This window comes from Lontra canadensis, unplaced genomic scaffold (genome assembly GCF_010015895.1).
Source record: "Lontra canadensis isolate GAN:19392208 unplaced genomic scaffold, GSC_riverotter_1.0 scaffold89, whole genome shotgun sequence".
Classification (NCBI taxonomy): Eukaryota; Metazoa; Chordata; class Mammalia; order Carnivora; family Mustelidae; genus Lontra; species Lontra canadensis.
This window is the reverse complement of record NW_022631083.1, coordinates 2416913-2440948: the sequence shown is the minus strand read 5'-3', so window position 1 is coordinate 2440948 and position 24036 is coordinate 2416913. Positions and strand designations below refer to the sequence as shown.

Genomic DNA, 24036 nt, shown 5'->3' with positions numbered 1-24036 from the left:
CGCGGTTTCCGGGCGGCCCTCTTCCTGTGCATGCGGCGCTGTGTCCCGGTTTGCGGAAGGAGATGGCGCCGCCGGTCTGGCGTCGGCGGACCCTGGAGCGGTGTCTGAAGGAGGTGGATAAAGCCACTGGCCAGCCAGAGTGCTTTCTCACGTAAGTGAAGGGAACGCGGGCTCGGGGTGCGGCCCAGGTCTCGCGTGGGCGCGGCCTGCCGGCAGATGCTGGAGCAGAGGGCTAAAGGGAAGCGTGCATCTGTTTCCGCCAGGTTTCGCGTTACGCTCCGCTAGCCCGTCAGGAAATTTTAAATGGTCACAGGCTGTGCAGTGCGGCTCTCCCAGTCGTGTGCTACCCAAACCAAGCTCAGTTATTAACGCCCAGAGGCTTCCACTGAGTCTTACGCGTCCCCCTACTCTCCCACACAGTTGCGAGCCCACTAGATTGGTTGCTCTTTCCTCCAACGGGCTCCGAAACCACCCAGTGCTTACTTACTCATCATACTTTATTGAAAGTAATGTTTGTTGTCTGTCTACCCCCGTCCCACGATGAGCTGCTTGAGAAGTAGGACTTCGTACCATAAGCTCTTCGTATTTTGTTGAAGGACTTAACGTACGACTTAGGAAAGTGTGGCTCTCAGATACCCGACTTTTCCCTTGAGCTTCAGGCGCACAGCAGCTCCAGCCGTTATACGTTCTCAGCATCTCAAATTTCTTATGTCCAAAATGACCTGTTTCTGTCTACTGTCTTATATTCTGCCCTCCCTGAAATCCTTTCCACATGCACCTGCCTTCCCTATCTCAGTAAACGGCTCCTCTGGTTTTTTTCAGTCATTCAGACATGTAACTAAGCTTCTTCCTTGATAGCGCCCTTTTCCTCATGTCTGCTTCTAATTCATCAGCAAATACTGTCGGTTCTGTCTTCAGTCTGTATTCTGAATTTGACTGCTTGTCACAGTTTCTGCTGTTCTAACCCCTGTACGGTTGTCATCCTTTCCCTGGATGACTGTGTCATCCTAATCACTGTACTTTCATTCCTTTTCCTCTGTTGGTCATCTTTCCAAAGTGTAAATTACATCATTTTGCTCCTTTGCTTAAAATCTTTTTTTTTTAAGACTTTATTTATTTATTTGGCAGACAGAGATCTCAAGTAGGCAGAGAGGCAGGCAGAGAGAAAGGAGGAAGCAGGCTCCCTGCTGAGCAGAGAGCCGGATGCGGATGCGGGGCTCCATCCCAGGACCCTGGGATCATGACCTGAGCCGAAGGCAGAAGCTTTAACCCACTGAGCCACCCAGGCGCCCCATCCTTTGCTTAAAATCTTTTGATGGTGGGGCTCCTGGAAGCCTCTGCCTTCGGCTCGGGTCATGACCCCAGGGTCCTGGGATGGAGCCCCACATGGGACTCTCTGCTCAGCAGGGAGCCGCCCCCCCCGCCCCCTGCCTGCCTCTCTGCCTGCTTGTAATCTCCGTCTGTCAAATAAATAAATAAAATCTTTAAAACAAATCTTCTGATGGCTTCTCTTTACACTTAAAATAGCAAAGTCTTACCTCAGAGCCTGCATGTTAAAGTTCCCATCTACCTCCTTGGCCTTCTGCCTTCTTCACCGCACTCCAGCCATGCTTTCATTTCTTTTCCTCAAATGAACCAAGTTCATTTCCATCTTACAAAATTTGCTCTCGCTGTTTTTTTCTGCTTGGAATATATGTTTCCAGGTCTTTGTAAGAATGTCTCCTCGTATACAGGTCTCATTTCAGATGTCAGATCTTCAGAGGTATTCGCTGAGCACTCTTGAGCCAAAGCAAGTGTTAACCATTGGCTGACTGAATGGAGTGGCATGTAATATAGCGGAGTTGGCATTTAAGGCTAAGATTCACCATATATCTTTAGGCAAAGAGGTGTGTAATAGTTTCCCTGCATATAGTAGATCACAGACTTAGTCGTATATTAATATGGCTCCTCAGCAAGCTAATACACTCTTCGGGAGCAGAATCTATACTTAAAATTGATATTTCATTCAAGTTTGATTTTACACAGAAGTTAGGCTTTTTTCTCCTTTTAACTCATAGTGCTGTGAAATTATTGCCTATAGTTATAAATCTCTTTAAACTTCCTCCCCGTGCTCCCTTAATAGGATTCAAGATGAATTGGCATCAAACTTCACTTCGTTAACAAAAGTACTTTATGATTTTAATAAAATATTAGAGAATGACAGGATCCATGGAAGTCCATTAAAAAAACTGGTGATAGACAATTTTGATGATGAGCAGATTTGGCAACAACTAGAATTGCAAAATGAACCAATTTTACAGTACTTCCACAGTGCAGTTAGTAAAACCATTAAAGACGAAGACCTCAGTCTTCTTCCAGAGAATGAAGAGCAGGAGTGTGAAGAGGATGGCTCAGCGGTGGAGTCTGATGATCAGGAGGTCCTCAAACAAGATCTGGAGGAGGAGGAGTTGGCTGACCTGAGCGGTGATGATCTTAAAGTGGATGAGAGAGCTAAAAACTTGAGCAAAGGTGATCTCAGGAAGAGTCCAGTTTTCAGTGATGAGGATTCTGATCTTGATTTTGATATCAGCAAATTGGAGCAGCAGAGCAAGGTGCAAGACAAAGTGTCTAGGAAACCAAGAGAGAAGTCCATAGTAGATGATACATTTTTCAAACTATCTGAAATGGAGACCTTTTTAGAAAACATGGAAAAGGAAGAGGGGCCAAAAGATGACGAGGAAGAGGAAGACATTAATTTTTTTGAAGATGTTGATTCTGATGAAGATGAGGGAGAACTGCTTGGAAGTCAGAAACCTCAGGTAAAGTTTTGGGAGAAGAGACTTTCTACCTCCTTAAATTAGATTTTGTTCTATTTCTTGAAGAGTGGTTTAAAATACCTCAAAACTCACCAGAGCATTAATGAAATATTTAGATCAGTTGAAAACAATGAGCTAGAAAAATTAAACCAAAGCCATCATTTCCTTATCACAGAATGCTTGTTTTGAACCTAAGAAGCATAGTCACACATGTTAGAGGTATTCAGAATTCCCCTCAAACATATTCCATCAAACACAAAAAATAATAGGGAGAGGAAGGCATTTGTATACTTTAGACAGGGATGTTTTAGAAATGATTATAGTTAGAAGCTTTAGAGTTAGGATGTTGTACTCTGTCTTATCAGTACAAGTGAACCTATGCTTCCTTCCAGTTTGTTATGGTCTAGTAGCCCTTACATCTGTGTGGTGATGTTGTCTGTCACCAGTTCCCCGTATGTAATATGCATCCACATACGTGCATGATTTAATGTGTTCTTCTGTTCTTAATTGAAAGTTTGAAAAATCTTTTTACTTTAGTCAGGTAAAAGTTCCAGAAACCTGAAATACAAAGACTTCTTTGATCCAGTTGAAAGTGATGAAGACCTAGCAAGTGCTCATGACGATGAACTGGGTTCAGATGAAGAGGAGGAAGAAATTGCTGACGAAGAAGGAGAGGAGAACATTTCTGAAACGTGAGTATTTTGAATCCTTTACACTGTAAGCTAGAACATTCCAGTTGTGTGTGTGGACTCATAGTTAAATATGTGGGGCGCCTGGGTGGCTCAGTGGGTTAAAGCCTCTGTCTTCAGTTCAGGGTCTCTGCCTGCTTCTCTGCCTACCTGTGATCTCTGTCTAATAAATAAATAAAATCTTTAAAAAAAAAAAAAAATGTTTGTCCTAAGAAGTTATATTCTTTAAGATCAGATAGTCTCAAGGTAGCCAGAAGAAAGTGTCTGAGGTTTTTTTATTTTTTTAAGATTTTATTTTATTTCTTTGACAGAGAGAGAAATCACAAGTAGGCAGAGAGGGAGAAACAGGCTCCCCACTGATCAGAGAGCCCGACGTGGGGCTCGATCCCACGGTCCTGAGATCATGACCTGAGCCGAAGGCAGATGCTTAACCCACTGAGCCACCCAGGTGCCCCGAAAGTGTCTGAGTTTAAAGGGGCTTTAGAGATCATCTAATGAAGATAAATATCACTGGCAGTGACAATGAAACTAAAAATACCTTACTGTCATTATTGTGAGATACATTTGTCTTACAGATTGAGGAATAATTTATTTTTTATATATTGCACGCTTTTGTTCTGTTTCACCTAAATAATATCTCTGTTCCTTAATAACTGAATGACTTTGGAATTCTGACTGTGTTAGGTATACAACATATCTATAATTACTAGAGAATTGGTTTTGTTTTCCTAATGAAAAATAGTGTGTTATCCTTTCATAAATGTTTTGGTATACTATAGTGATGAAGATAATGAACTTGAAGAAAGTGAAGACAGTAAGCAACATAAAGAAACCTCGAAAAGAGTGACTTTTGCTTTGCCAGATGATGAGGAAAGTGAGAATACAAGTATCTTAAATGTACAGAAAGATTCTGATGAAGTTAAATCCTCTTTTGAAAAAAGACAGGAAAAGGTAAGAATTGAGAACTTAAGGAATTTTTTTTATGTTTACCAGGACTGTGGCACTCATAACTAATGTACTCTGTAGTTCTTGGTGGAATACTTAATTATCCTTTAAAAAACAAAACAAAAATCTTGCTGCTACTTCCTACCAGACCCTGTATAGAGATGCCCAGGTGATAGGTAGCTAATTTGCAAAAATCAGTGCTGCATTCCCCAACCTGTGGCCTTCGATTTGTTTAAAAACCTGTTTTTTCCTCTGTCCCTGGTTTCTTTATACCTAATGGCATGTTCTTTTTAATTAGCTGTCCTGTGAACTTCTCCTTGTAGCTGTTTCAGCTGCTCATGAGGATACTGCTTCTTTCAGATACTCTGTAGCTGGCTCACGTAGTCGGAATGTTAATTAATGCCATCTCAAACACATCTTCCAAAGTTGATAAAAGTTATTTCCTTGTGATAGGATTTCAGACAAATCAAGTGTCATTTGCAAATAATAGATATAGCCTGGCTCCAATTATTTGTCTTTACCGTTTAACCACATTAAAATGACATCACACAATTAGAAATGAGAATAGGCAAATAATAAAATATAAAATATATCAATGATATCAAAATAATTATTAGAAAAAGAGAATCTGAGTTAAATGCATGATTGTGGATTGTTTCCAGAAGAGAGAGGAGATTTAAGGGAGGCGGTGGGGAAGCATTGGGAAAGAAAATATGAAATTGCATTGAGTTAGTTTCCCAACCTCTCTGTGTCTTTTCAAAAAAAAGAAAAAAGCAGGTTTAGTGTTACTAGAGAATTGTATCAAGCTTTCAAGAGATACCACTGAATTTTGTTTAATCAGTTCCCACATATAAAGAGAGAACTTCCAAACTTCTTTTTCTTGTGAAGCTATTACAGCATGATAGCCAAACCTGACATTAAAACACTCACACATGGTTTCATTTAAATATCCAAAATAACACAGTGAAAGACTAACAACACCATAACCAGATGGGCCTCATTTTCTTGATTCAGGATTAGAAAATCTATTGTAATTCTTGGTTGTAACAGAATAAGGAGAAAACCACATGGTTTTTTTCTGATGTCAGAAAGGCATTTGATGAAATTCAGTATCCATTCCTAATTTTCACTTGTAGTGAAATAGAAACACATCTAGCCAAAAGGTGCTGTCCTGCTTAGTGGTGAAATTCTCGAAATATCCCTTTAAAACGAAGAATAAGAAAATGTCCACAATTACTGTTACCACTGTTATTTAACATTCTTGTAGAAGTGTCAGTGCAACCACAAAAGAGAAAGATAAGAGCATTAATATTTGCAAAGGATACTGGAAAAACCTAAGCAGATGAATTGAAAGCTATTCAGAAAAACATGAGAATTCAGTAAAGCGGCTGAGAAGGCTGGCATTCTGTATACTATAAAGTCATTAGAGATATCTTTTAGTAGTTAGCAATAATTTGAATTTTGGAGTGTGGGGTCAAAAGAGGCTCCTTAAGTTACTAATGTTCTAATAAAGAAATTAACGTTTGAATGCTATAATAATTAAAGTTGATAGTGGCTTCTGAATAGATAGATCACCGGACTAGAATAGAGCCCAGAAATCTACCCAAATTCTTCTAGGGGAATTTGGTATATTATAAAATGGCTATTTCAAATCAGGGAGGGAAAGGTCATCTGCAGCCTCTGCCACATCTCAGGTGTCAGGAATTGGGAGTCACTGTTGGTTAGTAATAAAACGGTGGCGAGAACAAAACAAATGTGTTGAGAAATAACGCATTTCTTGTTTTTGTGTTTGTAATGATGTTAGTTGCTTCTATTTAGTTATATGCCTGATTTTGTTTCCTGGATATGTAATAACTTTTTGTCTCTTTCTTAGATGAATGAAAAAATTGCATCTTTAGAAAAAGAATTGTTGGAAAAAAAACCTTGGCAGCTTCAAGGGGAAGTGACGGCTCAGAAGCGCCCAGAGAACAGCCTCCTAGAGGAGACTCTGCACTTTGACCATGCGGTCCGCATGGGTACGTGAGCCCGCTGGGCCCCTTCGAGTGTGTGTTTTCATGCTTTTTCTCTGTTTCTTAGAGAGAGTCAGTTTTATTTATTTTCCCCCAACTTCTTCTTTTAAAAACTAGTAAACAGGGGCACCTGGGTGGCTCAGTGGGTTATGCCTCTGCCTTTGGCTCAGGTCATGGCCTCAGGGTCCTGGGATCGAGCCCCACATTGAGCTCTCCGCTCAGAGGGGAGCCTGCTTTCCCCTCTTTCTTCCTGTCTGCCTCTCTGCCTACTTTTGATCTGTGTCTGTCAAATAAATAAAATCTTAAGAAAAAAAACCAAACCTTGTAAACATATGGAAAAGTTGAAAAAATAGTACAGCAAACATATGGGTGCCATTCAGGGGGATTCACCAGTTAACATTTTATATTTGCTTTCCCTGCCTTGCGTATATGTGATCCACGTGTGTGTGTGTGTGTGTGTGTGTGTGTGTGATCGCATGTTTTGTTTTTTGTTTTTTGTTTTTTTACAATTTAAAAAATTTGTATTAGAACATTTACAGTCAGGGAAGAAAGAGGATCTACATCATCAAATGTGGAATGTTGAAGAAATATTTAAAATATATAAAAGACTCTGAACGTGGTTGGGGCTGGCTCAGGCTGGGGGACTCACAGAGGCCTCTGCGCATCAGCTCCAGGCTGCAGGGGCCAACAGCCTAGCCATACTGGCCTCCTCCTGGATGCAGCACAGCAGTGCCTGGGATACAGAGTCTGGCAAGCGCTGATGCGGTCAGCAAGCTCCCTCCCTGCTTTCTTCATTTACCTCTGTGAAAATGTCTGTCAGGCTCTGGAGCCCAAAGAGCCCACTTTTTTCCACTGATTTACTTGAAAGTAACTTACCAATATCGTGACACTTCACTCCTAAGTACATGTATCTTCTAAGAAATAGGACGTTCTCTTACATAGCCATGGTACTCTTAATTCACCCAGGAGTTACTAATATGCTAATTAGTGTCTATAGGGTACCTGATGTGTAATCCATAATGATTTCTGCTAGTGATCTGTATACAATGCTTACTGTCATTGTCCTCTGATTAAATTTTGTACTCTAGCCAGAAACCCTGGTCATCTCATCAAATTCTTTCTTGTACCTATGAAATCAAAATGAATTTTCATTTTATTCAGTTCTAGAAAGAATAAAAAAGATGGGGAGAGTACCCAGGTGAATGGGCTAAAAGTATTAGTACTTATTACCAGATATTCTCTAGTTTGTGGTTTTCAAACTGGAAGGAGCATCAGAAGGGTTACTTAAACAGATAGGGTGCCCCCACCAACTTTCTGACTCAAGAAGTATGGGGCAGAGCCAAAAAATTCACATTTCTATCAGGTTCCCAGGTGTTGATGCTACTTGGTTCAGTAACCACCATTTGAGGACCACGTCTAGTTTATACCTAATGAGTCGTGTTATATTTCCTTTAGCCCCTGTGATCACAGAGGAAACCACTCTTCAACTGGAAGATATCATTAAGCAGAGGATAAGAGATCAGGTCAGTAAGAATGAAATTTAACTTAATTTAAAATTCACCGAGATTTTTAGAAATAATATGAGACTTTGGGACCGTCACTTTTCTTCGTTTTCATAGAAATTTTGTTTATATCAGTTCTTCATTAAAACCCTTAATCTACCCTGAAACGTGCTACTAAGTCTACGCTGTCCTCATCTTTTGTTATTGCTTTTGTTTTGTGAGATACTGCCTTTCACTAGTGCTCTGGAAGGATGGGCAGATGTGTGTGAAGAGAAGGGGCAGCCAGAGCCGCTGCCGCTCTTCCTTGCCCCTTGTTTACCTGTCTGGTGGTGCCTGGTGAAGCTGGTGGAGGGTGACAGGTATGGGGACTGATTCTGAATTGATCTGGTCATCCTTGGGACCCTTCCATCTAAGCACAATATCTGCTGGGACAAATAAAGGGTTTATTTTTTTCAAATATTAAAAACCTAGCAGAGTTTTTATTTAAGAATTGATCTTAGATCCGTAGAGCAACCACTTAAAAAGTATAGAAAGGTAATGAAAAACAGAATTGATACATTAAAATCAAATACTGAAGAGTGTTTCAGTAACCCCAAATGAGGAGTGAAAGGATGTATGTGATGATGGAGGTTGAGAAATCCTGTGGTTTGTTGTCTGCAAGCAGAAAACCAGGAATGCTGCGTCCCAGGACCTGAGACCCAGGGGAGTTGGTGGTATAAGTTCCAGTCTGAGTCCAAAGGTGTGAAAACTAGAAGCAGTGATGTCCAGGGGCAGAAGAGGGATGTCCCAGCTCAAGCAGAGAGCAGATTCACTCTGCCTCCCACTTTTTATTCTACTTGGGCCCTTGGTGGATTAGATGGTGTCCACCCAAATTAGTGAAGACATATTCTTTACTCATTATACTAGTTCAGGTATTGTTCTTTTCCAAAGACATCCACACAGACATACTCAGATACAGTGTTTTACCATCTGTCTGTCTGGGCATCCCTTCACCCAATCAAATTAACACATGAAATTAACTGTCATAGTGGGCAACTGGGAGTGAACCCTGCTGGGGACCCCTGAGGATCTATGTAGGTTTTGTCTCAGAATTTACCCCTCTGGGGATGGATCTGCTGGAATATTTATCCACTAAACTCAGTCCTTAACTGGTTAAGAGCTGCCTCCGGAGATGTCAAGTCCTAGACACCTCAGAGCTGTCTTGAGCACAAATAGGCAAGATGCCCTGGCAGTCCAGAAAACCCACAGGATAAGAAGCTGAGTGCCACCTTGAGATGGGAAGCTGTCAGCATGTACATACACGGTCTCCCTGCAGCTACAGGTGAACTCAGAGATGGGTTAGGGTTTGTGAAGCAGGGCGTTTACACAGTCTGCTACACAGGTGTTTAATAAATACCAATCACATGAGAAAAAAGAATTGAGTCTGTTTTGTAAACTTAGAATAAGACTAGGCATATGACGTGTACAACAAGGGATGGCGTTAAAACGTGTATAATGTTCACTTGAAATAGGAAGGATTTGAAGGGTGGTACTATATGTGGACTATCCTTAAATTTGAAATGCAACACGACAAACTTTGAAACTTTTAAACAAACCATGATGGGGAAATGGGGAATTAAAGTTGGTAACCAGGAGAAAGATGCATTTAAAACAAAAAGGAAACTTAAGTAATGCCCTCTTTGCTTTTCATAATACTTATTTTTTGTGACTTGAATACACATTTTGCAGGTTGAAATTGATTACTTTTTGCTATAATTTGCTTACTCTGGACTGACCACCAATTTTCCAGAGGCAGAGTCCTAAGTGAGCCTAGAATAAAATGATAGATTTTGTTAATTTATGTTCCTTCCAACTTTCATATTGCAGGCCTGGGATGATGTAGTACGTAAAGAAAGACCTAAAGAGGATGCATATGAATATAAAAAACGTTTAACGTTAGACCATGAGAAGAGCAAATTGAGCCTTGCTGAAATTTATGAGCAAGAGTACATCAAACTCAATGAGGTAAGGAAGCCCAGAAGGCAAAGCCATCATTATTTAAAAAAAAAAAAAAGAGAGAGAGCGAGAAATAGAAAATCCACTCCGCTTGTTCTACCCTGGTGGCTGAAATTCATGAAATAAATCTGGAGCTCTTGGTTCACCTCATTTAAATGTGAGACAGAGTATGTTAGGAATAGAGGGGTTATAATACTTATGCCACTGAATGTGAGGGTGTAGGAGAGCTTGTTTGCAGTTTATTGGTTACCTGACTGTTCCACAGCAATTACTATAGTAGTCCTACAATTTTAAAATCCGTTCTCATTCGTACTTTAGAAGTTGCTGATAGAACATTATCTGTGAAATTCATTCAGATTTTTGGTCTGGTGGGTTATTTGTTTTTTGATTCTTGTTTGTTTTCACTTAGATTCTTTAAAATATACCTGGTTAAGTAGGACAAAGTCCTATTTCCAATAATACTGTATTACCAATATAGTGACTGAATTATTCCTTCACACTTGGTTTTTGAGAATGTGGTCAATATGTGCTTGCGGATGAGATGGCATTTTTATTTGCAAAAACCATTTAAGATTCCTGCCAGATTTGATTAAATAATGTCACGTTAGCGGCAATAGCAATCAGTGCCCTTGATGCTACTGTTAAGTTGAAGATCGGGAAAGATTTGAATTAATTATTCCTGGCTGCTTTGCAACCCAAAGTGGTAGGTGAAGGAACATGTTATTGAACATTGCCTGGCTACTTTGAGAGGATTCAGTAAATACAGAAAAGCATTTTGTAACCATGAGAGTTAAAAATTAAATATGTAAGGGGCGCCTGGGTGGCTCAGTGGGTTAAAGCCTCTGCCTTCGGCTCAGGTCATGATCCCAGGGTCCTGGAATCGAGCCCCGCATCGGGCTCTCTGCTCAGCAGGGAGCCTGCTTCCTCCTCTCTCTCTCTCTCTGCCTGCCTCTCTGCCTACTTGTAATCTCTGCCTGTCAAATAAATAAATAAATAATCTTATAAAAAAAAAAAAAACCTATAAAAAAAATTAAATATGTAATGTGACAGCTGTACCAGCCTGTAAATATTGGTTTTATTTATGTCTCAGAATTCAGCAGCCAGTTCACAAGTTTTTGAGTATGGACTTAATTTAGGCTAATTCTGCACCCATTCCATTAAGAGTTCATCCGGGGAGGATGATGAGTATTTTCCGGTTTAGTGTCCATCCAGGAGGTAATAAGCAAGGTGATGGTACACAGCACATGAATGAACTTCTGGTTGTATATGTATAGTATATAGTTGCATATGTATGATTTCACAGCCATTAGTGTGGGATGAGGTAAACAACATGTTCAGGATTAAAAAATGAGTTAAGTTAAAATAAGCAGTGGTGAGTGCTTCAGTGTGGCTGAAGGTGGGCTCTAATGACAGACGTTGGAGGCAGACCCTGATGCATCTCTGGCGTCAGGGTCATGGAGGCAAAGAGCCAGTTGCTTCCCTGTTTTGGGTGTGTTTTGTTTTGTTCTGTTATGCTTTAATAAAACAAATAAAAGCAGTCCTGGCCTTTTAAAATAAACATGGGCAGAGGGAAAAGGGGATTGTGAGCAATTGGGTTGTTTCTGTTTTTGACTGTTGGGAATAGTGCTGCTCTAAACAGATGTATTTATTTGAGAACCTCTTCTTAAATTCTCCTGGATATTTACCTAAGGATGGAATTGCCAGGTCATATGGCAGTTCTCTGTTTCACTTTCTGAGGAGCTGCCCCATTCATTTCCATTGTGACTACACCATTTACATTGTCCGTCACCAGCAACAGTGCACAATGGGTCCAATTCTTCAACATCCAACCCTTGTTACCCAGCTCCCCTTTCTTTTAATGAGAGCCATCCAAGTGGGAGTGGCTTAGTTCTTGACAGAAATAAATACCAAGGGAATGAAACTGTAAGTTGTCAATTGTAGGGGGAGGGGTCGCTACAGCTCTGAAGTGCACACTACATTGCTTCTTGGGCTGGTGCTGGCTCTGGCGTGGTATTGATAACTCTGATTCTGCTTTGTAATGTGTCTTTGAAGCTGAAGCCTTGATGATAAGAGATGAGGGGCATATCCTTATTGAGCTTTGTGTTTTGTCCTGTGATGTGTTATTAAGCTGCTAAGTCTGATGTTATTGAACTTATTTTCTAAGCAAAAAACAGCAGAAGAAGAAAATCCAGAGCACAAAGAAATTCAGAAGATGATGGATTCCCTCTTCTTAAAATTGGATGCCCTCTCAAACTTTCACTTCATCCCTAAACCAGTAAGTGTGTTAACAGTTCTGTGTGTAATCAGAGCAAACGTGATCTTAATTCCTCTTTGAGCTTCTGTGAGGCTAGCTTTTTGTTTTTTTTTTAGGATACAAACCTGTAGGAATTTCTAGTCTCAGGCAGTTCTAGCTTCTTCTGCTGATCCAGTGTGATCTCCCCATGGGCCGTTCTAGACCTAAAGTCTCTTCATTTCTCATTTTTGTTGTTCAGCTTTCAGTTGTGTTTTCATCCTGCGGTTGGTCTTGAGACCTGTAATGTCTGTACCTGATATTTTCTGAGTACCAGCTATTTGCCATACTAAGTCCTTTATGTATATTAACCCCTTTTCTCCTATTTTATTAAGATATAATTGACATGTAATACTGTTTAAGTTTAAGATGTACAACGGTAATGTGATAAATAGGTTCTCCTATCATCAGAAAGCAAAATGTTCCTATAAAACCTTTCACAAGCCTAAATGTGGTAAAGCAAAGAAGCAATTACCATTAATTAAATGGAGAGTTTTTTGGGCTTTTCAGATTCCAAATAACCTGTCCTAGGCTTTCCTGATACTTGAGCACCAATCTTGTAATAGGTGCCCAAATAAATCGAGATAAAGCACAGATGCTCACAGACACTGTTTAAAGGCATGGTGGCTTGATGCTGAGAAACCAAGTGTAGTTCCTGAGGAAGGAGCTGGGCAAAGCCACTCACAGCAGAATGCTGAATGCTATTTTTCCTTTCACCTTTTTTTTTTTTTTATAAAAGTGAAAATAATTCTCAGATTTCTGTCAGCAAAAACAGGTACTCATGTAGGTCTTTTGTGAAAGCAAAGTGGCCTTGCATGAATTTTCAAAAGGCATGGCATAGGGGAAAAGAGTATATTGGGGAGTGACTACTGTGTTAAGTTTAGTTAATAGCCATCACCCTGTATAGTTAGAGTTTCGTTTTTATGATGAGAGCTTTTAAGGTCTACTTCCTTAGCAACTTTGAAATATACAATACAATAGTATTAACTCTAGTCATGCAGCTGTTCTAAAGGAGGGCAGAGCTTTATTAAAATATAGTCCAGGGGAAGAGCGGGCCAGTCAAGAGAGACAAAGGCCCCAGAAACTCTGGGGTATGTGCTTCTATCACTTTTTTTCTTTTGGGAGGGTCCTAGGGTAGCAATATTTGAGTGACAGTCTTGGGTTATATAATAATTAGCCAAGTACTCATGTCCTTTCCAAGATGTAGTCTAAGTGCTTGCAAGAGTGGGCAACTGCAACATTATTTCTGTTCTAGAGACATAGTTCAAATAAGGACAAATGGCTGCTTTCTGCATAAGAGCAATAAGCACAACAAACTTAACTCTTTTTCTGCTGGGATGTCACAAGCCAAAACCTGCTGCTAGATGGGTAGAATGTGGTGGTCCTTGCACAGGGCTCTCCAGCCGGACATCTAAGGTCCATCTTCTTGTTGCACATGCCTAGTTCCTGCCTAACAAGATCACATTGTAATTTGTCTTTCTCTGTTTGACATATCTCACTTAGTATAATGCCCTCAGGGTATATCAGCGTTGTCATAAATGGCAGGACTTCCTTCTTTCTATGGCTAAATGGTATTCCATTGTGTGTGTGTGTGTGTGTGTGTGTGTGTGTGTGTGTGTGTATTTATATATGCACCATATTATCTTTATTCATTCATCTGTTGATGAACACTTGTATTGTTTCCATGACTTGGCTGTTGTAAATAATCCTGCCATGGTCATGGGGGTGCAGAATCTCTTTGAGCCGGAGCGGGGCACCTGCTTGGCTCTACAGATGGGCAAGCTGCTGGCTGGGATCTCTACTTGGGCACTCCTGTGAAGAGGAACATGGTCTGCCAAGGTCCAGGCACTGGTTGCTAGAAGCCCTGCACTTGTTCTTCATCCCAGTCTGATCCTCAGTGGTCAAGCCCCACAGACTCCCTCTGTGATCCCCATGACACAGACATGATTGGGCCTGCTCAGATGCGTTCTGCAATGCTGGGGAGCTAGAAGGCCACCTTGGGCTCTCTTCTCACTGGAGAAACCGAAGGCCAAGTCTCTCTCAGTGGGGCGCTGTGCTGGGCTGGGAGAGGGATGAGATGATGAGAGTGTAATCTCCTGCCCTTCTAAGTTTGGTCCTTCACAGTCCTGTGGCCCGGAGGGTTGCTTCAGCCTCACCCTTGGGTTCTGGGTTCTGAACTAGGCAGGATTTTTCCAGTGTTATCTCGTGTATGGATAGTTGCTAGCTGGTTTTGTGAGGAAGACTAAAGTAGAGATGGACCAGTGTTGGCGTCTTGATGACGGTAGTGGCCCTGTCCGTTAATTCTTCATCCACAGAATACCAAGGCAGGTATTACTCTTTCTGTTTGGAGATGAGGAAACTGAGGCTTAGGAGATTGAAAGGGTTGGATCTAACTGGGCGTCCATGTTCTCGCTGTTGCATCATGTTCTCTACACCAGGCCCAGACCTCCAGTGATCTTCCAGTCTGTCTCACTCCCACCACGCTTGGCTCAGTGCTTCTCTACCTTTTAGAACTTCCTTCTCACTGTCGTCTATGGACCCATAAAGCATGCATTGCCTTCTTTTTGGTACTTGTTCACCTATTGCCCCTTTGTGTCCCTTGTGTTTTCTAGAAATGAGGTACCATGAATCTCAGGGACTAGTCTAGAAGTCAGAAACCTGAATTTGATTCTCCCTTAACTAGCTTTGCGAATTAGGCAAATTGCTTCACTCTCATCTATAAAGAAGAGGTAATCTCCAAAATCCTTCTGATTCTTTGATGGTTAAGTGTTTTGTCCTGTGTGAGTGTCTTGTCTTCTCAGACAGTCAGCATTTATCACCTGGTTTGTTGTTGTTGTTGTTAATCAAGTGTAATTTCTACTAGGGTTTTGGTGGCAGGAGCCATCTTTAGATACCAAAGCACCTAGTGTGGGCTGTGTAAGGGATGAAGAAAAGAGGAATTCTCAACCCCTCTTGGCCACAGGTCCTACTGTGAAAAAGTTACTGACGTGAAGAGCATGATCCTTTCCTGTGCCTTACAAGGCCTTATGTGGTCTGGCTCCCTCTCACTCGTCTGGTCTCTGCAGCTTTCTGTCCCCCAGCCGCTCTCGTCGTCTTCCAGTGCCTTCAGTGGGCAAAGTGCCCCCTTCTCCACACCTTCCTGCTGGGCTCTCCTCTGCCTGTTAGGCTGCACTGCTTTTTTCCATGACTGGCTCCTTCCAATCTCTGGGGTGTCAGATGAATGCCATCTCCCTCCTCCGTGCCCTCATTTCCCTCATACCTATGATCACCATTGGTCGATTGCTGATCGTTCTCTACTCATTATCAAGCTGGCACAAATGTATATTGTTCACTGCTATTTCCCTGCTGTGTCCATCACACTAACATGGAGCCTGCCATGGGGAAGTACTCAGACCTTCCTTGGAACCTTGGGAATTGAAGAAGGTGGGAATAGTATATGGGCCTACATGCCCTATTTGAAAGCCTTTCTTATTCCTCTTCAGAAATGTAGGCCTTTCGGTACAGCTTCCCCTTAATACAAACTTTTTCTCTTAATCAGTTTCGTATTTCATGAGCTCCAGAAACCCTGTTGACCATCTTTTTTTTTTTTCTTTTTTTTTTAAATTTTCCGGTTTGTCTCTCATTTTCTTTGTATTTCTCTTTAAATTGTAGATTGGAACACAATGTTCCTAAGAAATAAGTGAACAGTGGTCCAATGGAAGAAAACATTTCTTTCACACTGACATTTTTTTCAATTAGAATCCACGATCCTGTTTTGTATATGACTTATTTTTGTTCTGTCTGAAATTTCCTGGGGCACACATCTGCTAGTTGATTGGCATATGGCCAGGAATGCATTAAGGAAAAGGTGTGCGAAGGAATCAGTGACATTCTCTGCAGTAGAGCCCCTTTCTCCTCAGTCCTGTGTTCTCTCCAGGGCACGCTTCCATCTTTTACTTCACTCTAGAGACAGAGTCCCTGTCTCTGTCCCCTGGTGCTCCTCAGAGATGCGCAAGAATTAGATGTAAATGAGATGTGCGTTAGTGCGTTAGGTAAATAATCACTAGTGTCCTGCTATCACCATAATCTGTATGAAGCTTGTTTTAATTTCTGTCTTTCCTGGGCATTTCTTTAAAAAAAAAAAAAAAGGGCTCTTCTGTTACCATCACATTTCATGACATTGCATAACATTTCTCCTTTTTATAATGAATAAATTTGATTTATTTCAATACTGCTTTAGTTTTCCAAAGCAGTTCTTGATCATCTCACATTTGTTTATAAAGCTGTGTTTTCAGTAGCTGAAAGATGAGAAAATTTGTTTATCCAGTAGTTTATTTTGACTCTTATTCTGATAAGCATTTTTCCTTGTATCTTTTCTGTATATTTCTTACAGCTGGTCTTTTTTTAATAACTAAAGACAGGATAATATTAACAAAAATCAATAGATTCTTTAACATTAGCTAGGATTGTTGGAAAATGTCCACGTCCATGGCAGATGGTAATAGTTTAGTGTAATAGGCAAAAGAATAGGTGTTTGAATGTGGTAGAAATGTCCTCCAAAAGTGTAGAAATAAGTGTTCTTGGTGCAGCAGTGAGACAGAGAAGACCCTTGAGTACTCAGATTATCAAAAGATTCCTCAAGCAGCCCATGCTGCCCACCAGCACGGCTGTCATTCCAGTAAGCTTTGCTATCAACCATCTCACATTTTAAATAATCTCCATAAAATATTTTATTTTTTTAAAACATGGGAAAGCTTTTTTTAAAGATTGATTGAGTTATGTGAGAGTGAGTGGGGCAGAGGGAGAGAATCTTCAAGTAGACTGTCTGTGGAGCACAGAGCCCTATGTGGCGCTTAACCTCATAACTCATGAGATCATGACTGAACCAAAACTGAGGCAGACTTTTAACTGAACCACCCAGGCTCCCCTTTATAAAGTATCTTATGTATTATGCTTTAAATTAATAGGTTCACACCTTAACAATAGAGAACAAACTGAGGGTTGCTGGAGGAGAGGTGGCTGGGGGGTGGGCTAAATGGATGATGGCTGTTAAGTAGGGTACTTGTTGGGTTGAGCACTGGGTGTTGTCTGTAAATGATGAACTACTACATAAAAATAATAGTAAAGTCAATTCTAAAGGATATTAAGAAAAATAAATAGGTTCACAATACAAATATTTTATATTAGGACTATTTATGACTTCCTCTTAAATACGTTGTCTCTTTTCTAGCCTGTTCCAGAGATTAAAGTTGTGTCAAATCTGCCGGCCATAACCATGGAGGAGGTAGCCCCAGTGAGTGTGAGTGATGCAGCTCTCCTGGCCCCGGAGGAAGTCAAGGTAGGAAACCAGTGTGGAAACATTTAGTTTTTTGTTTGTTTTTGTTTTTGTTTTTTTAATAAATTAGTTGTTTATAGCTAGATCCTTACTCAGTGTCATTATCCTGGAGTTTGTAGCTTTTATTCTAATGTATCAGCAGTTTTTAATTATAATCAAGCTAATAGTTTTACATAGTATTCAAACATCAGTCTTCTATAATCAGATATCATGAGGTACAGGTATGAGAATTATTATAAAGGCGTCTTGTAAATATCTGATGTCCATCTTGTTATAGTCCAATTTGAATACTAGCAGTGGTGTTGGGTTAACATAAATGGTTTATGTTGCTCATAAACTAGCAGTCCTTTAATGCCAACATTTTCCCCATTATTGTATCCATTTAATGCTTATCAGTAATGGAATAGGTGTCTAGAGTAGAACATTTGGATTATTAGAAGTTGGAGGTAACCAAATGTAGACGGTCCCTGGCTCATGAACATTGATGCTCATGCATTACACAGGAAGATGGTTCCTGCCAGGTCTCATCTTCCTGGCTGGTGTGGCAGCATGGCTCTTTGTCCCTCCACACTTGCTTTGCTGCACCCACACCCACCCCTTCAGGACCTCTGCCACCTCTGTAGGTAACAGCTCTAGCAGGATAGGCTGGCAGCTGAGGAGAATAGAGAGGACATTGATCCTCCCTGAATAGATATTTCCCTTCCATTTCTGGGAGCCCCTCCTGCCAGCCAGTAGCTGTCCTCAGCAGCTAAGGCTGTCTCTGATGCCCATCTGGAGTCTTAGGTGCTTTAGGGCGCCTGCTTCTGGGACTGTCAGTGGGATAACCCGGCTCTCCAGGCTGCCTTTGCAATGTAGTTTGGGAGCTGAACTGCTGCTGGAGTCCGCTTTGTCAAAGAATGCGTTCCAGGTCTTAAAGAGCTGAGCTCCCAAGGCTCTGTGGGGTGCAGATGGGTGCTGTGCGCTCAACTCCTGGCAGGTACAGCCCATTGGCCACACTCTCTGAAATAGCTGCTCTTCCCATTTCCTGAGTAGTGTTTATAAGTTGGATTAACTGGTATGCTGGTGGTTACCTTTAATAGGAAAAAAATAAAGCTGGAGATGTAAAAACGGCTGCTGAGAAAACAGCTACAGACAAGAAACGAGAACGGAGGAAAAAGAAATATCAGAAGCATATGAAACTAAAAGAGAAGGAAAAGCGGAGAAAACTGCTTGAAAAGAACAACCCAGACCCAGCAGGGACATACACAAAGGCAGTAGCTTCAGAGAAGTTAAAACAGCTGACCAGAACAGGCAAAGCTTCGCTACTAAAGGTAAGGATGCAGGAAAGAAAACCGCTGTAGGGGGCCCTTGTGGGCAAGGTGGTGGCAAGCAGTGGTGACATCTGCTCCACTGTGAGCCTGCTGACGCCACCCACGTGCCAGGGAAAGGCCGGTGGCACCTGGCTGGAGTAACAGCTTGAAACTCTGGGCCCCAGGACACCTGGGGCCTGGCAGCGGTGGTCTTCCACTCCCTCCTCCCTTTAATTATAGGAATATTGCATCGGCATAGAAAGCTTATAATACCTCTGTGCTGACTGGTGTGATTTTTCATAATATCTTCTCAATTTCTGGATTTTTATACTTTTATACTCCGTTGTAAGCATTTGGCTTTTTTTACTTACAAGAACATTTTATAGCATGAGTGTGTTATTATTTTTAATTGCAGGATGAAGGTAAAGACAAAGCCTTAAAGTCATCTCAAGCATTCTTTTCCAAATTACAAGATCAAGTAAAAATGCAAATCAGCGATGCAAAGAAAACAGAAAAGAAAAAGAAGAAAAGACAGGATATTTCTGTTCATAAATTAAAGCTGTAACATATTTTGAGTATAATATAAATACTAAGATGTAAGTTTATATTCTGTCATTGTTCCCTTTTATAATAAATTTTTCGAGAACTTTTCTTTGCATACATGACAGATATTTGAGAATTCCTTATTTTGAAAAGACAAATTCCAAACTGTCATTGGAAAGTCCCAAATTGCTTCTTCTGTGAAGCTGAATGTAACCCCCAAAGCCCTTTCCATACTGTGTTCTTGCTGGGGCAGGTGAAGGCCAGCTCGGGCCCTGGCCAGTAAGCAGGAGCTGACCTGCACGCTGACCAGGGCCCGGGAGCCAGCTGTCCCTGTCACAAGCAGCTGTCTACAGCAGGGGTCCTCACTCTTTGGGTCCTGGTTTTCTTCTCCCACTGCCCTGTCATCCTTTCACAAAACAGGTGATCTGCACCTGAACAAAACACCTGAACGAAGGCTTTGTGTAGGCTCTAGAGTATGGTCAGATGCATAGAGGGCAGGTGTGACTTAGACAAGATGGAAGGCGAACACAGCAAGGAAGGCCGACCGGCAGTGTGGTGAATCTTCATGACTCCCCGGTGCTCACCTCTGCATCTGTGGAGAGCTGCCTCTTGTCTCATAGGACCTCATGCTATGCTGGTGGAAATGCCCTAAACCTTAACCTCAGAGGGAAAATGAGAGCAGCTCCTCCTTAAGCAGCAGGGAAAGCCCTTCTGATTTTTCATCTACAGGCAACCATCAGCAGGAAGGAAGAGGTCGTGGGCGTGTGCTTTCTGTATTTCTGCTTCCTAATGCAGCAGCCGGCCACATCAGGTAGAACCAGGCTGGCTGGGGCTAGCTGGAGCACCAGTCAATACTACATGGTCATTTGCTGGAAGTTTTATTCAGGAGACTTCCCTTCACCTTGCACCTTTGTCTTCTAAACTGCTTGAGCAACCCCGGGTCTCTGTCTAGCCTTAGTGGAAGTGTCATTTCATGTTAGTGCTGGTGTGAGTGTTCTATGGCTCTAAGACTTCCTGCTTGCTTTTTAGTTCAGTTTGCCAGTCCCCATTCAACTGCTAGCTTAGTTCTCTTTCCCTCGAGTCTTTCTTTCATAATCATTCATCAGGATCCGAATGTTTGATCCTCAAGTGATGATTCACTTTACCTGTCCAAGGGCAGTTTGATGTCTGCCTAGTTTGAATCCCTTTTATCTTCATTTCTCCCCGCTACCTCTAGGTGAGGCGTATCTGTTCATTCACTTTTTTAATGTAATATTTGATATATTCTAAAGATTATATTCTTTTCTATACTCTGTGCCAGGCAGTATTCTAGGGAGCAGGGATATAACTGAACAAAACAATTCTTAAACTTCAGAAGTGTTCATTCTGGTAGAATACATGCATACTTTTTATACACAAATTAGAAGCACCATGTAACATTGTAGAAACCACCCTTTATCTAAAAACACAAAACAGGGCCATCTGGCTGGCTTAGTGCGTGGAACTTGGGACTCTTGATCTCAGGGTTATTAAGTTTGAGCCCCACATTAGATGTAGAGATTACTTTAAAAAAATAAAATCTTTAAAAACATAAAATAATACACAGTGGTGCTCTTCATCTGCTTGACTTAACTATGTAAGGAGGTAAGAAGGAAGTCATGGTTCTGAGTGGTGTGTCATCCTTCCTTTACATTCATGTATACTTGGCCACGTGTGTACCTTAGTGCATTGTTCACTAGTACTTGAATTTTATGAAAATAGAACACTGGGCACTCACCTATGGCTTGCTTTTTCACTCTTGATTTCCCTCATTCCTCCATAATGCTACTCATTTTTACTGCCACATAGTATCGTATGCATCTATCACAATTTTATTTACCCTGTCTTGTGAAGATACTTGTTTTGTTTTATACTATTAGGAATAATGCCATTTTGAACATCCTGTTCCCACACACTGTCACTCTTAGGCTCCAGCCTCTAACGCCCTTCAGAGTAGAATTGCTGGGTAGAAAGTGCAGACAGAAGATTACGGCCATCTTGTTTTTCAAAGTAGTTGTACAAGCTTGCAGTTAATCATATCCTTGTCAGACTTGGCATTGGCAAGATTTAAAAAATGTTGTGCCTTTCTGCTGGATATAAAATGATATACCTATGTGGTATTAATTTATCTCTCTGCTAATGAGATGGAGCATTTTCTTGTGTTCTGTCTCATTTTTAGCTAGTTTTTTTATTTTAAAATTTACATAAAAGATACATAAATATAAAAAATATAAATATCAAAATTTATATACAATTTTTACAGAAAAATTCCAGGAAGTTTAGCTCCATTTGCTTTCTGAACCTTGTTTTTTCTGAACATTTTAAGAGGAAGTTAGAGACATTGTGGCCCTTTCCCCTAAATACTTCAGTCTCTATTTCCTAAGAATACGAATATTCACATAGAGCTGCAGTATAATTACCAAAATCAGGAAATTTAACATCAATAGGATGCTATTAGTCCATAGTCCATATTCGAATTTTGTCAATAGTCCCAGTAATGTCCTTTCTAGCTCTTTTCCCCTCGTCCAGGATCAAGTAATTCTAAGATTCCTCATTGTATTTAGGTGTTATGTCTGTGTAGTTTCCAATTCCTGAGCCTTTCTTTGTCTTGACTAACATTTTTGTGGTATAGGGCCACTTATATAGAGTGTCTCACAAAATTGGATTCGTCTGTTTTCCCAGGAATAGATTGAGGTTATACATTTTTGGCAGGAAAGCCAAAGCAGAGGTGTGTCTTTAGTACCTAAAATACAGAGGGTCAGGATAATCCATTTGTTTCTGTGAAGCTGGTGATGAAAACATTTCATGTTATGGTGATGACCACCAGGTTTCCCCACTATAAAGTTACTGCTTGTCCTTTTTACTTAGTAATGTTAGGGAGATACTTTGAACCTCTGAATATCGTGTTCCAGTTCGGCATCCACTGATGATTTTCTAACTTAATTTCTTCTATATCTATTATTTGGCATTCTGTAAGGGAAGTTTTCCCTTCTTTTTATTTCAGTATTGACTGATTTTTATATTACTCAAAGTTTTTTAATCCTTTTATTATGAATTTTGATTTTCTAGTTGTCCCAGGCCAGTACAGTAGAAGGCCCTTCAAACTAATTTCTGAGTTCTGTTATGTTCCCATTATTCTCTGAGCACTTCCTTATTCTCTGGGGCTAACCAGTGTTCCAAGCTTATCCTGTCTTTTCCCTGGAATTGGCCATTTTCCCACAGAACCCTGGTTCCTCTTGGAGAATGGTATTTTGAAACAGATGTGGGTGCTAAATGTGCTCATTGCTACTGTTGCCACTAGCCCCACTCACCAGACCCAGAAAATTGTGGTTGTGGTGTGTGTGTGTGTGTGTGTGTGTGTTAAATTCCATACATGAGTGCATACTAAAACCTACAGTTCTAATCCAATACCCCTGCAGATTAAATTCTAGTATTCACTCTTTCCATATTTGTAATGCCTTTTCCAACAGTGAGAAATCTTGCTCCTATTATCTTTAGTATATTTATTCATTTACTCAAGCCTAGAATATACAAGTAGTTTTCAGAATTAGTAAACTTATACCACTAGGAAAAGGAAAAAATATGTGTCCATCAGTTGTTTAATATAGTGTTCTGTATTTCAGTTAGTCCAAAGCTTTGGTATTTTCGTTCAGTTATTATGTATCCTTACAGATTTTTGTTTGTTTAGGTCTGTCAATTAGAGAAGTATATAAATTTTCTAATTATGATTGTGGATTTTTCTCTTCTTATAATTGTATCAGTTTTTGCTTCATGTATTTTGAAGACCTATTAGGTATATACCCATTTATGATTTTCATGTCTTTCTCACAAATTGATCCTTTTGATTATAAAATGACCTCTTTTTCTGTGGTAGTACTCCCTGTCTTGGGAGTCTATTTTCAGTATAATACTACAGCTCTTTTGATTTTTGTTTGAATATTATGTTATTTTCCATTTTCTTACTTTATAGTTGCCTGTGACTCTTAGATATATCACATAGTTAGGAATTGCTTTTTAGGTCTAATCTGACAAGTTCTGTCTTTTATTTGTTTTTTTTTAAATATTTTATTTATTTATTTGAGAGAGAGACAGCATGAGCAGGGGAGCGGGAGGGACAGAGGGAGAAGCAGATTCCCAGGTGAGCAGGCAGCCTGAGGCAAGCCTACTCCAGGACCCTGGGATCACTACCTGAGCTGAAGTCAGATGCTTAACCAACGACACCCAGGTTCCCCTGGTTCTGTCTTTCAATTGAAGATTTTAGTTCATGCATATTTAATGTAATTATTGGTTTCGTTGTACTTGGTTTTACCATTTTGCTATTTATTTTCTCTTTGTGTTTCCTAATTATTCTCTCTTCCTCTTTTGCTTTTAAAATCAAATGTGTTGATATTCTAGGAATATCAAGGAATATCTCTCCATTTATTAGCTCTCCATTGTATTGATTTTCAGTTGTTTAGGAATTACAGTATGCATCCTTAACTTAAAACAGTCTGCTTAGAGTTAATATTCTACCACTTCAGATGTTAGACCTTTGTAGCGATATATTTACATTTACCATCTCATCCTTTTTGCTATTGTTGTCATCTGTAATTCATCTAGGTATGCTAAAATCCTATGATGCATTGTTACTATTTTTGCTACTGAACC

General features: G+C 40.5%; 1 protein-coding gene across 1 annotated transcript; it reads left to right on the top strand.

The window, feature by feature from the left end:
• Positions 1–62: 62 nt before the first annotated feature.
• On the top strand, positions 63–19486 carry MPHOSPH10 (M-phase phosphoprotein 10). The gene is made up of 11 exons (XM_032835962.1): positions 63–151; positions 2123–2798; positions 3333–3487; positions 4264–4435; positions 6303–6444; positions 7894–7961; positions 9807–9944; positions 12100–12210; positions 17435–17542; positions 18619–18849; positions 19244–19486. The coding sequence occupies exons 1-11, from the start codon at positions 63–65 to the stop codon at positions 19391–19393; spliced, it is 2040 nt and encodes a 679-aa protein (XP_032691853.1). The 3' UTR covers positions 19394–19486.
• The last annotated feature ends 4550 nt before the right edge of the window (positions 19487–24036 follow it).

Coding starts and splice junctions, on each gene's coding strand:
- MPHOSPH10 (XM_032835962.1), top strand. CDS start 63: ATGGCGCCGCCGGTCTGGCGTCGGCGGACCCTGGAGCGGTGTCTGAAG. Junction 6,445..7,893: donor TGACCATGCGGTCCGCATGG/GTACGTGAGCCC, acceptor TATTTCCTTTAG/CCCCTGTGATCACAGAGGAA. Junction 9,945..12,099: donor AGTACATCAAACTCAATGAG/GTAAGGAAGCCC, acceptor TTATTTTCTAAG/CAAAAAACAGCAGAAGAAGA.